Genomic DNA, 15,389 nt, shown 5'->3' with positions numbered 1-15,389 from the left:
GTAAGAGAATTTTAGAAAAAGGGGGGAGGTCACATGTAAGGCCAACTATTTTAAAAAATATTTGGACATTTAGTTTTAATGTAAAAAATGGACGAGATAGCTCAGTTTTTATCGTATGCTGGTATACTCTTTTAATTTTTATTTTTTTGCAAAGTAGATTTAACAATATACATGTATATTTTACGTTTCAAATTGATACATATAAGTCGGTGGATTGTACCTTATGGGTTTACTATTTTGGAGTTTATCCAAATCAAGGAAAGTTTAAGGAAATTTTCCACAAGTCTATTTTCTTGGTCGTCTTTCGTTTAATCTTCTTCGAAGAAACAATACATGCATTAGTTTAGGAATGTTAAAGCCGGGTGTGTATTAATTCGATTAAATAGTTCCGTGGAAACAGATCTGGAAAGGGGTCAAGTATTCCGTTTCTATTGGTAATGTGGAGCGAGCAGTCTGAACACCTTAATCCGGTAACGAAAATAATCCGTTTTTCGGATTAAAGATTAACAGATGATGGCCTATGGTCACGTGCATCATCCCAAATACACAATTTCTTACTCATATACATTTAATATTTGATACGGGAAACCTTTTTTAAGTAAGATATTTTATAGGTCCATCGAAATTCAAGGATGACGACGTTTTAATGGGTTAGATTTGCTCTTATTTATGACAGTAGTACTTGAAATACTTATTGCAGGAGGTTTTGCTAGGTAGAGATGTAGTCTCGCACGGCAAATATCGACGTGGGGAGGCAATAGACCTTTTTTAGCCTGTGATTTACGAGGGACCTTTATGTAATATTTTTTTGCAATATTGCCCCAGAATTTTGATCCCATTGAAGATAAAAAGTCGTGTGTCATTTGCTCGACAAAGGAATATAAACACTGGGTAACACCCAATGAAGTGCTCTTTCTGCCAGGAAGGAGTTAATAGCGAATCTTTATTAAACACATCTTCATTATATGGATTTTTTATCAATCCATACATCCATTTATCATGTTTAAGTTTAGTCAATTTGATGACAACAAGGAGAACTTTGACAGAGCGATTTATTTTAAATTTTAAAAACGGGTCGAACATAAAGGCGTGCAACAAGAAATTAGGGCTGGATTTTCCGCCATTATTAAATGCTTCATTGAAACGTATATACGAATTTTAACACCACTTACGATCACTTTTGAGAAAATGTTTAAGTGGAACATTACCTCAAAAAATCCTTAAATGAAACACAATTGGCTAATAAAGCTTGCATTTCACATAAGAAAGAATTTTAAGTAAACATTGAACATTTGTTTAAGTATCAATATAGAATGACAGGGGCTTCGTGATTCTGTCGGAAATCGGTGGATATAATCATGAAGTAAGTTAACAAATGACATGCAAAATCTGTGGCAGCTATCTAGGTATTCAGCGCTTGACAGACATGTAGCAGAGTCACATGTTTGTTCTCCCGAAATAAAAGAACCTAATTCCAAAACTAAAAGCCTGCCTCATTAAAGTCTTAACTCCGATTTAACAGCTTTTTTCTTGTCAAGTTTTTTGGGAACTGCATACTTTACGTCACCTAAGATTTCATAACTAATTTAATTATCAATTTAAGAGTATTTCAAATGGTTCCCCTTGTTTTCAATCAACTCTTCCTCCTTTCTAACTGTACTCACCTCGTCCAAATCTGCCCTCCATTTGCGCATGTCCGGCTCACTCCGTCTGCTACTGTTGCTGTGAGCAGACGACTCTGCGCGCGTGTCGCCGACAGCATCATTCAGGCTGCGTGTATGTTTCAGAGGAGCAGGACCAACAGAGATGGCTTTCACTCGGATATTCCCGGTCTTCTTCATATGTGTTAGTATCTGGGTTTCTAGCTCCTTCCGTGTGATGGCATTCCTCTGGATTAGTTGCCGTATTTCTTTAATAAACTCCCTATCTAGTCTCAATATTTCCTGAAAGACGACCAAATAACATAAGAAGACACCTGCGAGTGGAAGTCGCTAGCGACATATGTGTGTATCCGTTTGTTTCTCACTTCATAATTTGCTCACAAAGTCTACCCCCATTGTAATTATCAGCAGATTGATATAAACACAATCTCGTAGATAAAAATGTGGTCTCTTCAGTCTGAATAAACAAGAACCGTTAAAAGGACAAATCTAACTCTCCGTTCCTCCAAAAAATCACAAGCTCATTTGCAAATCTATAATTAAAGATCCGTCTGATTTGCAACAATTTCATGAATACCTGCTGTCACTTCTGAGCATTGTAGGTGCACACACTTTTAATTACATTGTTAAACTGAAAAACCCCTATTCTCTTTCGTAAGTTCTATAAAATGTTAAGGGTTCGATGCAATTCAGTGGAGCGTTGACGGGGTATTAAGCAGCTAATAATTCTCTTTGGACTTTTACAGACAATGGTAAATCCCTACCTAATGCGGTCTTTGTAAGCGAGAGGTGAAAGAAAACAATACCAATAGGGCAAACGTGTATTGCGGTAACAATCCAAAATATTGGTTTAATATATATATTAAAATTTCATTCCCATTGTTTGACCATGTAGACTTGTTCTTTCATCTAGCCAAGGAAAACCTGCCAAAATCGGCTTAAAATGTGAGAGTGTTTGGGGACCTTTGTGTAACAGATACTCTCAATTATATGATGTAGAGGGGAATGAGAAGCGCGTGTCACAAAGGGGGGGAACAAAGAGCACCGGCCGAGTGTACAGAAATATGACATTAAGATCTCGTAGTATTGTTAAATGAACGTCAACACTAAAGCATTGTATGTATAAGTAGATGGGGTACCAGAAGAATGGATATTCAAATTAGTTGTGGCTCAAAACGACTCAAGAAATTTATTTACATGCAATTAGTTTTCTAAGTTATATTACATTAATATCAGGTGCGTGTGTTTCAAACGAATTGAGTATTCCGGTATTACACAACAATTTACAAATGATCTTTTTGGATTTTCCAACTTTGAATTTTCACATCATTCGGCGTAACAAGATGAACAAAGGCAGCGATACCTTAGCAAGACATGAAACTGCTGAATAAGGTCAATTAAACGAGAAGATTATATGCCGAGATGATTGTTGCATCATTACTTACTGCAATTTAGTGTTAAATATAAGAATGGTGTCTGAAAAACACTTAACTTTTCTAATTGACGCCCACACTTCGTTTGAATTGATCCCAAGTGTATATATCTATATACAGAATTTTTATGAGGTGAATTTGTTTTGATACCCCCGTCCAATTACACAGAAACCAATACATAATGTCCAAAGAGGTCATAACCTTCCGTGCTTTGATGTCTTTCTTTCGAACACCTTCTCATTTAGCAAATATCTGAATATTTTCGGACATCATAGAGAAAAAAATTACAGAAGGTATTAGGAGAAATATTCTGTTTTCTCTTATCAAAAATATTTTAATCTGAGTGACTTATATCAAAAACAGCGCACAACGGAATGCCCGATGTCCTTACAACCCAAGAGAATATCAACAGATGACTAAACTATATTTCTTCAACTATTTACAGAAAGAAAGTAAAAGTGTCAGGGTATTTACGTAAATGATTACTTGAAAGGGAGACAAGAAAAGTGAAGTATTTTCAGACGAATTAAACGATGGTTGCGACTTTAGCCGCAATGGTATGACTAAGTTTAAAACACTTCGAATATATATAACTTCAAATATTTAGCTAAACGATTAGGAGAATTGAAAAATTCAATAATGTATACAAGTCAATATTGGGGTATATCCGGGAAAAAACGAAGGCAAAATTGAAAGGTTCCAGGTCATAATCAAACAGCGCATTTAGCATTAAGTCTATTGATTTACCGCAAGTATTTTAGCACATTCTTGATACCGTTGTTATTTCGGTCGTACAATAAGGGCCCCTTGCCTCCCCTAGGATCATTCCGTGCTTGTGTTTGCAGATTATGAGGCAATAAAGCCCATTTCTTTTCAAACTGGAGAAAATAACACAGGATAAATTGAAATAATTTGCGTTGTACGTCCCTTTCATGTTTCTATAATGCAATGAAAATCAAATTAGTTGCAAGTCGTGAAATTTATTCTTGTATTGCAGAAACTCGACTAATTAAACGAGAATTTTAAGTAAAAGAGGGTTATTTTTTAACTGTCGATGATATTTATTCAATGCAAGAAGATTTTTTTTAATAAACGGTAGCAGTAGGACTGGTGTTTGCAATTTCCCCCGATCTCATCACTTCCCCCGCTTCATAACCAATCATTTCTTTTAAGTTGCATGTGAACGTATTGCGCAATAATTATTCAAAAGATGTAGAGAAGGCACGTGTACAACTCTCACATTCAATACACTTAATGTCAGTCTCTCGTGTTCTTCTGGCCAGACCACAGCCTAACCCCAATGCCTTGATCAAAGAACATCGCACAAGTCAAAACGCACTGAACTGTGACCACTGAACCGAATCATCACGGATTCGGATCTCTGATTTTGCTGCTGAATTAAAGATGGACGAAACCCTGTGATGTTTTTAGGATATATGGCCCATATTATGTTACATTCTTACAAAAAACATATATCATACTTTTGATCGATATTCATAAATAATACGTGTAGCGTAGGATGGCCGCTGACGATTTCAGCTTTGCAACAAACTGGAGCAATTTGTGTCTAACTTTTTTTTTTATCGTGTAATAAAATATTTTATTATTCCAAATAGTTTAATAGGGTTCATAGCGTCTCCATACATGAATAATTAAATCATACAAACTGCTTATGAAACAATTTTAAATTTCCAAATAATACGTAAGTGATATTACGTATGGTGATAAATACATACAGTTAACGTTATACGTTTTTTAAAATATGTAATCTAAATTGAATTTTGATAACTGAGCATTTGGAGAAAAAAATAAGTGATCTAAAAATGCATTCAATTTGTCCCGAAGAAATTCGGTTAATGTAGAGGTGTCGCCATCTCTTGCCGCTGATAAGCCTTATGGGTTTTATCAAAGTAATAGCGTTTTAACGTTATAATACCCTTCTTTTAAAACTTTTAATAAAAATCAATTTGAAATTAAATTTAACGAGTGGAGTCATTTAAAAATCAACGATTATTGATTTCTACTTCAGTTTTATTATAAAAGATACACGTAGGAGATAACTGTCCTGTTTGATCGTTCTTGGCAGTTCCAGTCAAAATAAGCCGTTTCGATCCGACAATATACACCTGCGATTTAATTCTTTCCCGGCAAATTAAACGAAGTCTACTTATGAGCAAGCCATTAAGACGATTAACAACAAAATACACGATAAACGAGGGCTGAATCTCGGCAAAACTTTGCATGACTCTAGCTGTTGTCACCATTTTTGCGCTACTACCCAGCTAGCAGGAGGGCCTCGCGTGGGTTTTCCTCAATATTAGTGGATTAAGTCGCAAAGCCGGGCCAAGATGTGTATTAAACATCGATGAGAATTAAAGCGTACACCCACTGTGTGATCTGATCAACTGTTTCATAAGCATTCCTCAGTAAGACTCGGTTTGGGGGTTAACAATGCGAATAGATGACCATATTTTGAGTAATCTACGCCCTGCCACTACAGGGGCATTTGGTGGCCCTAAACAATGAAGGGGGTTTTCTCTCCAGCTACTAGACCAAATGAAAGGTTGTGCAAACAGTATTATGTAAACGAACTTGGAATTTAGTTTCAAAAATCAAAGTCACACGGCAGGAAGGCTTTGAGAGCCCTCATTGTCTGTTGAAGGGTCCTTCAGAAAAATGACCGCTAAGCAAGTATTCCAGTCCCGCAAATTCTTTATTACAAAAGACATTTTCGTTGGCCCCCTTTTCAATGAAATAAAAAATGATATGATCTTTTATATTTTGAAGGAAAAACCGATTTTAATTTAACTTATCAATCAAGCGTAGTAATCTACCGGGTAAAATCGATTACCGGTTTCTATATGACATGAATAAAGTTCGTCATTGTTTAATTCCTACACATTAAAAGCAATCATTTGGCGAAATGCAAACTTGAAATAAGGGGCATGACATGTATGAACTCAGTCACGTTTACATTGGGCAAACTGTATCCATTTTGAATATTTACTTTGAATATGCGATGCATGGGATTATTGAGACATTGAGACATGGGATAAATCTAACAATGGGTATATGAAATAATTAAAAGGAAAAAATAATCAACAAAATTTAAGAATCCATATTTTAAAGCAAGATAACTTAGCACGCACTAATGCACAGTTATGAAAATTTAAAAAAAATCGATTTTTTCCCCTCAGAAGAGGTATATATATGAATAAGGTAGAGGCACATGCATAAATCAAGATAGGGTAAATAATTTGACCTCTAAGATCCCCTCTCTCAGCTTTTGCTTGCAACATGCACCAGACTTGTGACGAAGCATAAATTACAGTTGACCCCTGAGAGACCGGACCACTTCAAACCAGTGACATTTTGATTTCTGTATACATATAAATATACTCCATTCTAATTCTTCACTTTGAATTCTTTTTTTACTCCAATAAGTAGCAGTGCTTGAGCCTTTTTGTCAACAGTCTGCCGGCTATTTTGATAATCACTGCATGTCTGACATGAGAACTCCGGCATTATCCAGATGTCGGTAAATAAAACATAGCATGAAGGGAATCACTTCTCTAAGACTTGAACATACGTTAAAAAAATACATTAAAAAAGTACCTACGTATTTACGTACATTACAACACCTATTTAGTACCTCTCATTTCATAAACATGATGTTCTGCCACCTCGTGCGTTAAGCGCGACAGATCGTACAACTTTTGACTGGTCAGAATATCAATATTGATTTAGCATGTATTTTTATAGAGGGTCTAGATTCGATTACTAGGCCAGTAAACTACCAATATAGATTTGACACTTAATGGATTTTTAAAACATAGAAGTTCATTTCGCAAAATATCAAACTTGCAACACGCATATCATTTCTGGCAAGTACATATATCTACAAGAACCTCACTTGTATAAAAGACGGACAAAAACGATAAAATATTAACACCTAACAGTTTAATTTGTAGGAATTTTCTTTGTAATTCCATGTAGCGTAAGTACCCCGTGTTTCTGATTAATTGAAGTCATTTGGTTTGTCAGGATTTCAGAGGTACATGTAATTACGGGTTAAAGAATTCATGAACTAAATGAATAAAAAAATGATGACGCAGCACTCTCCTTTGTATAAACAAATGCCCCCCCCCCCCCCCCGAAAAAAATGTGTATCGGAACGCTTTATTAATGCAGTTAGTCATAACAGCTCGTTATGAACATAAAACATATTTTTTTCCAGAGAATTCTATGGACATTTTATCTAGAGTCGAGTCTGATGAATTGGTCTAAACAATATATTACTATTAAAGCTGTAATTCAGAATTCACATAGCCAATCGTTTGACAAACGATGGTCTGCCTGTGCAGTTAGGTCCAAGGAAGCACTTGAGTATTTTCTAGATGAGGACATTAGTACCTCTATCACGCAGTACTTTATCTTTTCTCTCAAGATTTATTCAACACCGTTATCGAGTTTTTAGCCAAAGTTTGCATCTTTTTATCATCTTCAAGCATCATTTGTGGTTACGATACTAATGAGGTCGATAACAAACGTACTAGACCGTTGTCAACAAAGTATTGTAACTTGCAATTAGTTCATTATATTGAGAGCATCGTTTGAGTTTCGACTTTTATTACAAATACGTTCTTTTAAATTTCATATTTTCTTTTAAAGTGAAAGATTAGAATTTAAATTTAAACTTTGCTTAGAACTATAAATGAATATCCTTGTACATATGAACAGGGAACGACTGTCAAAAAGAATTTGTCAACGTGTACTCAATTCTAATTGAATGGTATTATCGATGCAAGATTATACGATTTTCATAAAGTACTTCCTAAATTGAACTTTATTATCTTATTGTAGGTAGATTTACTTGAGATGAATACAATCTTTTGTTCCAAAATCGCTTTAAAAAGGATCAAAGTTTAATTTAAACGGGATGAAGACATAACAGCACTACCTTACAGAAAAAATATGTTGATCAACTTTTGCGGTGAAAATAAGGTCAGCAGCCAAAATAGAACGTACAGAAAAACAATATGTGACTACATGTATTTGTCTCTATGGTACCACACAAATAGAATTAATTGAAAATTGTTTAAACCATTCTCGAATTCTACTCATGTTTAACATTCAGTATATGTTAGTTTTGATTGATTGCTATAGATTGTGCATATTAACAAGCCGTTTGTTTTTGGTGCTACGACCTGAACAATATCCCAGTGTTCAAGATTTCCAGACATCAATGACGTACAAATCTCCAAGTTTGGACCGTACAACTTGACCAAGAGACATTTGTTTACAAAACAAAGTCGAAACGAACGAGATAAAACTTAGCAGGGGCATTCTGATGTCGAGTATGAAATATTCCTTGTCTTTGAACACCTCTTATAAATCCTAGCAAATCACTTTTATTCCATTACATAATCTCATCATTTCAAGAGGGAACAGTAGTTTAAAATTTCGAATATCGATTTCCAAACCTATTCCGCATGTTTCCAAAACAGAAGTATTTTATTTATAGTTTAATTGTTGTGATGTAATGAGTGTCTTCGTGCAATACCTCTCTGGTTTCGAAAGTGTTTTTATATTTTCTCCTACGCGATTTAAAGAGACCCTTCTCCCTCCGTGTATCTTAAAACATAAATTTCCCTGTGTGTCCTAAATTTCTGTCCTCAATAGCAATATATTCTGTTTTCTGTGTACAATTTCATTATAATGCTGCGTTGTCTGTTACATTTTCAACACTGTCTTACAAGACTTTTCAATGTAACTTTTTTCAGTTCTGACTTTAAATCATGTATATAATGCATGACTTTATTCTGTATTTAGTGTAAATGGTACATGTACCAAGCTTATATACTAAGGTCAATGTCAGGGATTTTTGCCAGACTATTTACCCAATATTGCCAAAAAAAACCTTGCTGAACTTGGGCTTTTAGACAATAAAATATCTAAACGATATGTATTGAAAAGATTAAACTTAAATATTAAGATCGCTTAAACCTCAATATAAACAGGACTGATACTCATTAAAAACTCTATATCTTTCATTAATCTTTGTGGACATTGTTGATATCAGTAATGGCTTTGTGTTACTCATGCAGTATATTGTTCTAAAGGCCGGATAACACTTGGTAGTAACAGTGTATGGAAATGATTTGATCATATTAATTTTTCTGTATATTTGAATGATCAGCAGTATGGTGAACTGAGCAAAAATTGGTCTTTAAATCCTTCAGTATGTAGGCGACTCAGTAGTATATGTATAAGTACCTAAAAAAAAAACAAATCTACCTCTGACAACACACAGCTGACCGATCAACCTATGTCTCGGGGTGAGGTGGGTGGGGGAGGGACCGTAAAGCCCTGAGACTCGGGTATCAGTAAATAATGTACAAGTAAGATATGGTGCCCCTTACTATGTGTACACCATACACCTCGGTTTTTCAAGAGACGTAAACTTTCAAACGCAATACACCAAGTTCTGCAGTATTTCGTCTTACAACACACATAGCTTGCTACATGTAGTATATATCAACCTATGACTCAAAAAGTTTACACAAAATGTTTATACATGTACCACTGACCAAGGTATTAAACAATGCTACACTGGATACATTCAACTGATATACTATTCACAATGGTATACGATTTGCACATTTATATACCAATGGGTTTTTTTTTTCAAAGCAACACTCACATTGTTAGTTGCGCCGTCAGAATGAGGCCGTGTCTTCTCTTGACTTGTTTTCGGTTTATCCGAGTTCTGCAAAAATTAATAATGAAATTGGAGGTATTATTTGTCATTTGCATGTATTGAAAATATCGAGGTTCAAGCTTCAATGTAAAGCAATTTTTCCCAAGACCTTTGCTTTGTTTATCAATCATATTTTCATATTTGATAAATAAAAGATAAAAGGCAAGCTGAGAGTCTTTGCGGTAACGTTTTATACCATTGATCTCACAATCAAGCCCTCTCTCTTAATACCCGCGGAAATCGAAAACCAATATGGCCTGGATTAAGTTTAGTTTAGTGGGGGGAGAACACAACTTTTCATTGATAGACTGAGCCAGACATTGGTGCCATTGACGCTTTCGCAAATGTAAAACAATTGACGATTAAGTGGATGACCAGGGTATAAACAAATATGCTTGATGTGCAATTTGTTTCCAGACCCAATGTGATCAAAGCCGGTACACAAGGTTCGTAAAACAATCGACGGGTTCAGACATAAGACAAAAAATATAAAACACGATTAATATTTAATATACATGTATAATAATGTTTACTTTGTGTACCTGTCCTATGATGACGTAGCGCCAGGTGACCCTCAGTCACCTGTCTGTTTGGGGGTACTTCAGTAAGTGTCGTCCATTTGTTTGCTCTCTGATAACGTTCCCTATCTGAGACCCGTGCTAATGATACTGTGAGTGCTTTTAAGTATTAAATCGGCGCTGGAGAGATCAGCACAATGACTTACTGTATTGAAAAGATAATCAATTGTGCAATTAACCTCAAGATTACCAGAACGAACTCCTTACAATCTTGTTTTATTGGGAAACTTGCTTGACAAGTGTTTCGAAATCCTTCCAAGAACCATAACTCCATAACCGTAACAAAAATATTTTGCGTCTATACCATAAAAAAAATCAAATTCAGTGGGTTAATACATGTATTTCCTAAAACCGGTATTTGATGGTGATTTTCTCTTTTGTACGCGATTGTCATCCGATATTATTTAATTAGCAATATCTATAAAGCCTATCGACAGTTATATATTAACGGTGAATAAAGCCTAGTTGTTTGTTAGGAGTCACTAGCGGGTTAATGGTAGTACAGTACATTGATGTGAGCTCGGTAACAATGGACCAGTCTGACTATAGGTTTCTGGATGTGCTGTAAGAATGACGTGCCGCTTATCACAAAATCTATCATCTAAAAACATCCCCCGCCACGTTCACTAAGCTCCATTCAGAACAATGCTTTATAACCCCTCACATTGATCGCAATAGTTCTGTTTTTTATGGGGTGGTTATGGGCATACTTTTGCCTTTTCTTGCTCTTTGCGTCAGAGAGTAATTGTCGCTAAAGCGGGTCGATGCCTCGACGGTTTTGAATTTCGTTCTAGTTAGTGTCCCGTTAAAAGAAATCTTTATATTTTGACATTAAAGTGCGCCTTTTTCTTTCTTTTTTTTACTCGGCCATATGATTGCACAAAACCGGCTGAATGGTTCAAAATATTTAAGTCTTAGTAAACGCAAGCTACAAAGATTCAAATTAGAAAGTCTTATGACAATTGCAGAAGAAACCGCAAGTTATATGTAACACACACGGCCACTTTGGACTGTCTGCTTGCTAGGACATAAAATTGCTTTGTACCTATTTATCCTGAAAGATAGCCATCTTTAAGATTTCGCCTATATAAACTTCTCAACCCAATGCCACAACCAGTAAATTATTGCAGGTGCTATCGTGTAAATGATTTGGCAAAATAACTAAGTCAATTGTATTTTTGCCCAGTTTAAAAGTTTCCCTGATCCCTCGAAATGATAAAATTGGATTTTGGTTTAAAATAACCATTGCGGTGCTCTTTTTCTTGGGCAAAGGGCGAGAGTACCGACTTTCTTTCCTTTGTGTTGCTTCTGGCTATCTGATTCTCCATCTCAGTAATTATTGATCTATCTCGACTATCGAGTAAGACCCATTTGATCTCAATGACATTCCGCTACGTCGCGTGTCGTCTGCGACATTTTCTCCATTCATTTTTCATACATTGCTGGAAGCCCAAAACCGATTTCGTGACGCAACACTTACGTTTTGGGTCCCAGCATGATTCACGCACGTTGCGTAAGCATTGTCTCAGGAAATCCGAGCGGCCACGGTGGTAGAAATATAACACCGCCATAAGATTTATTCCCCAATACGACTACGCGATTTTAATTTTTAAAAGCGTGTCTATCAGCGACTTTGACCGAGATTTGATTCTTTATAGTGCAAATATTGCAATATAATTTATTAATTCGGGACAGGGCCATATCAATATTTTTTGTTCAATAGGTATGAATGGCAAGGCCCTTTCATATTAAACATGTATCAATATTATTTGTTGAACAGCTTAAGGCCTACATGATTTGCACTTTTCGGGACATGTCACATCTGTTATTGCGGGTAAACTAAAGTCATACCAATTATTAGACTGCGGTTTTTGAAGGCGTTAGGGCATCAATGCATGTCCTTAAGTCCTAGACAAACAGGTTTAAGAGAAACACGGTTTTGGGGGAGATTTTAAAGAAGGGTGAACTTGAAAGTTCAATCTATAGATAGATACATTCCAATTGATTTAAAACTCACAGTACAGAATGGAGATGTTTCATACAGCAATATGATTGATCATACATGTACATGTATGTAGTAGCAAGCTAAAGTAGTTCATACGATGCACAGGTATTTCTGCCTTTGTTTTTCTTTTTTTAATTCTTAATTTTTTAGAAGAATTTAAACAAGTAATTCTTCTTTTAAGGCACGGATCTACACTTTGCAAGCTTGAAATGTCTAAGCTAATTGTTCTAAATCATCTCTCACCATCACTGCTTCAACATGTTGCATTTATTTCACCACTATTACCAAGTTTTTGAATTAAAAAAAAGAATTTTACAAAAACAGCGTCAAAAAAAGCATTACAAGTAAGCTTATATTCCAAAGACCGACTCGGGGTCCTTTGTCTCTCAGTTATATTATGACAAATTTGAAACAGTGAGATCACAGCTACATTCGTCTTGACTAATGTTCTGACATTGCAAGTCTCAATGGTACCACACTGCACAGACTTTGATCAAAAAAACATTTCCTCTGAGGTTTTTTATGCTCTTTTTGGAAAAGAAAATGATTTCGCCCTTACTGACTTAGTCAAGGCCATCCAATGTTTCCGATAGTGACCTTTTTTCCACAAAAAATATACTTGCTAAGCATTTTGTGTTTTCTTAATTGCCAAACGAAATTGCAAATTCAAAACTCAAATAAACGTGTCATTTCACTGAACAGATCCTGCCCAAAGGCAGACAACTCTCGCAACCTTTAATTAAATGTCCTCAATACTTGTTCTTTTTATTAATCTTTTTTAAGCGTGTTCTAGTTAAGTTTGTTCAATAGGTTTATGGATGCGAAATTGAATTTAATTGAAATCTGTCCGCTATCTATGATATCTAAGAAGATTATTAAAAGTCTTATATAAACATTAGATTGGTTTCAAGAAATTCTAATCAATAACCATGCTACAAATTTATCTTTAGAATTATTTTTTTAACCTTTCTACGAATTATTTACCTTTTTAAACCTAAAATAGCTGTGCTTTGGCAAAACTTTATGGTTGCTTCGCTCGCGTATGTCGCGACTCAAAAGTGTATTTTCCTCTGCAAGGGGTTTTAACTAATGCGATATAAAATGGTCGCCACTCATTAAAGGTCGCCACTAATTAATTGTGTGACACAAATTCTTGCTTTTATCCAAAAATAGATAAAAGGGGTGAAATAACAAAAATAACTCACCTCTTCGTTCCCATGGCGGCACATCCGATCCCGAGCGTTGTTCAAAAGCTTGAGAATGTCGTCTGCGGACAGTTTGGCTCGTTCCCGCCAAATCTGTCCGGAGAGGTCTGAAGCCAGACTAGTTCGATTGTCTGCCTACAAGAGGTATGTAAAGATCTCAAATGACATTCATCGACCTGACACCCGTTCTAAAAGCGCTAACGAACGGACCAAATCTGACACGAATTTAACCCCAGCCATACATCGCTTGATTAGCAAAATCAATTGTACGCTTATATTTACAGATTTTATTCTCCACTTCTTAGGTTTTTATTAAAGTAAACATAAAAATGCAGTTACCCGTATAATTGATCGTAGTGAATTAATAACCTGAATACTTGGTTTTACGATCCCGATAATTTGACTCCTGACGGTTCAAGCTTTAACTTTATAGGTAAACAGGAGAGGGGCTTCAATTAACGATAGTGGTATAAAACTGTTTTATAATACGTACAGAATTTAATGATGGGTTAATTGTCTTTTTGAGCTTTCTTTCATCCAGGGACAGGCTTTTCCGCATAACCGGTGTTGTAACCGGAGAATTCAGGTCTGTATCCGATTGGTTTCCTATCGTAGCATCACTGTCGGAGTCCGCCTGGTTTTCTTTGTGAGGACTTTTCGGGGGTTTTCCATTCACTGGTTTTGATATCGTCCCTGGGGTTGTCCTTCTCGCTGTAGAGACCGCTTCTGGTTTTTTCGGTCTTCCAAAATCGGATGCGGGGGTTTTCTTCCTCTTTGAGTTTACCGTGGCTTCTTTTCTTACTACCGGTGCTGACATATTTCGGTTTCTTACTTTTCCTTTCTCCTCGGTTTTGTTAGTTAGGCATCTCTCATTGTCGCGGACGTGCTGCAAACAAAAATGACAGTTATAAAAATTATTAATAACAAACATTTGCAAAAATTCTATAATAAGACATGCATTATAAAACTGCAATTAGGGAAATGTTCCAGGTTTATGAACGTACATAAGTTATCAAAGCTGAACCATTCATATTTAATGATTCTTATTTTATGTTCAAACTTTTTAATGGAAAAGCGTGCCCGCTAGCTGCACCACATGCACTCTTGCTAAACATAGCCATATATTCTCACAAGTCAATATTTATATGATCTGTAATTAATTTAGAGTATTACCTGTAGCTGTTCAATGGTTCTGAGATGGTCCCCGAGGAGATATATGATATCCTCTCGTGTAATCCTGTCCCCTTTCTCCGATAGTTTTCTGGCAAGCTGTTTTTCTGATGTTTGCAAAATCTTCAAGAAAAAAAAAAACAATTTCATAAAAAAGAACTATTTTTATCAAAAAGACTTTTAAGGACTGAATTATTTTTTGTAATTGGTAATGAGAGTACATTCATTAAAACTTGCAAATATTCGTCAATAAGTATCGAAAGTTGCATGAAAGTATGTGCTTTGATGTGCAAAGTTAAGATCAAAGCCAAATTAACCTAATTAACCAACATATTATTTATGATGTTTTAAAACTTGTTTAACCGACATATAAAAAAGTTATAAAAAAGCTGAAATAGCACAGAATACACATTCCATTGCAAGCAATGAGGCAGATATTTCCACTTTTTCATTTAAGGTAGCGCTGCTTTAATCTTACGTCATAAATTGCAACTCACGTGTTCGTCGGAGGGTCGAAGCTGGATTTGAACACTCCACTCGGCCTCTGCTTCAGAGTTGGGATCGGCCTGAAAACAAG

The 15,389-nt window shown here is 35.6% G+C and overlaps 1 protein-coding gene across 6 annotated transcripts in view; it reads right to left on the bottom strand.

Annotated features, from left to right (window-relative positions):
• LOC128158427 (uncharacterized) overlaps positions 1–15,389 on the bottom strand; it is a 44,384-nt gene that overhangs the window by 4,403 nt on the left and 24,592 nt on the right. For 4 of the 6 annotated variants that reach the window (XM_052821246.1, XM_052821247.1, XM_052821251.1 and 1 more), the window contains 7 exons: positions 15,310–15,378; positions 14,816–14,935; positions 14,136–14,528; positions 13,643–13,777; positions 9,798–9,863; positions 6,512–6,598; positions 1,665–1,943 (listed from right to left, as the gene is read on the bottom strand). In XM_052821246.1, the coding sequence (XP_052677206.1) occupies positions 1,665–1,943; positions 6,512–6,598; positions 9,798–9,863; positions 13,643–13,777; positions 14,136–14,528; positions 14,816–14,935; positions 15,310–15,378 (1,149 nt within the window). The remainder of the gene's footprint in view (positions 1–1,664; positions 1,944–6,511; positions 6,599–9,797; positions 9,864–13,642; positions 13,778–14,135; positions 14,529–14,815; positions 14,936–15,309; positions 15,379–15,389) is intronic. The other 2 variants (XM_052821249.1, XM_052821250.1) reach the window with 2 other exon arrangements.

This window comes from Crassostrea angulata, chromosome 8 (genome assembly GCF_025612915.1).
Source record: "Crassostrea angulata isolate pt1a10 chromosome 8, ASM2561291v2, whole genome shotgun sequence".
In the NCBI taxonomy this organism is placed as follows: domain Eukaryota; kingdom Metazoa; phylum Mollusca; class Bivalvia; order Ostreida; family Ostreidae; genus Magallana; species Magallana angulata.
Note: the sequence above shows the minus strand (reverse complement) of the source record. Positions and strands in the feature narration are given on the sequence as shown.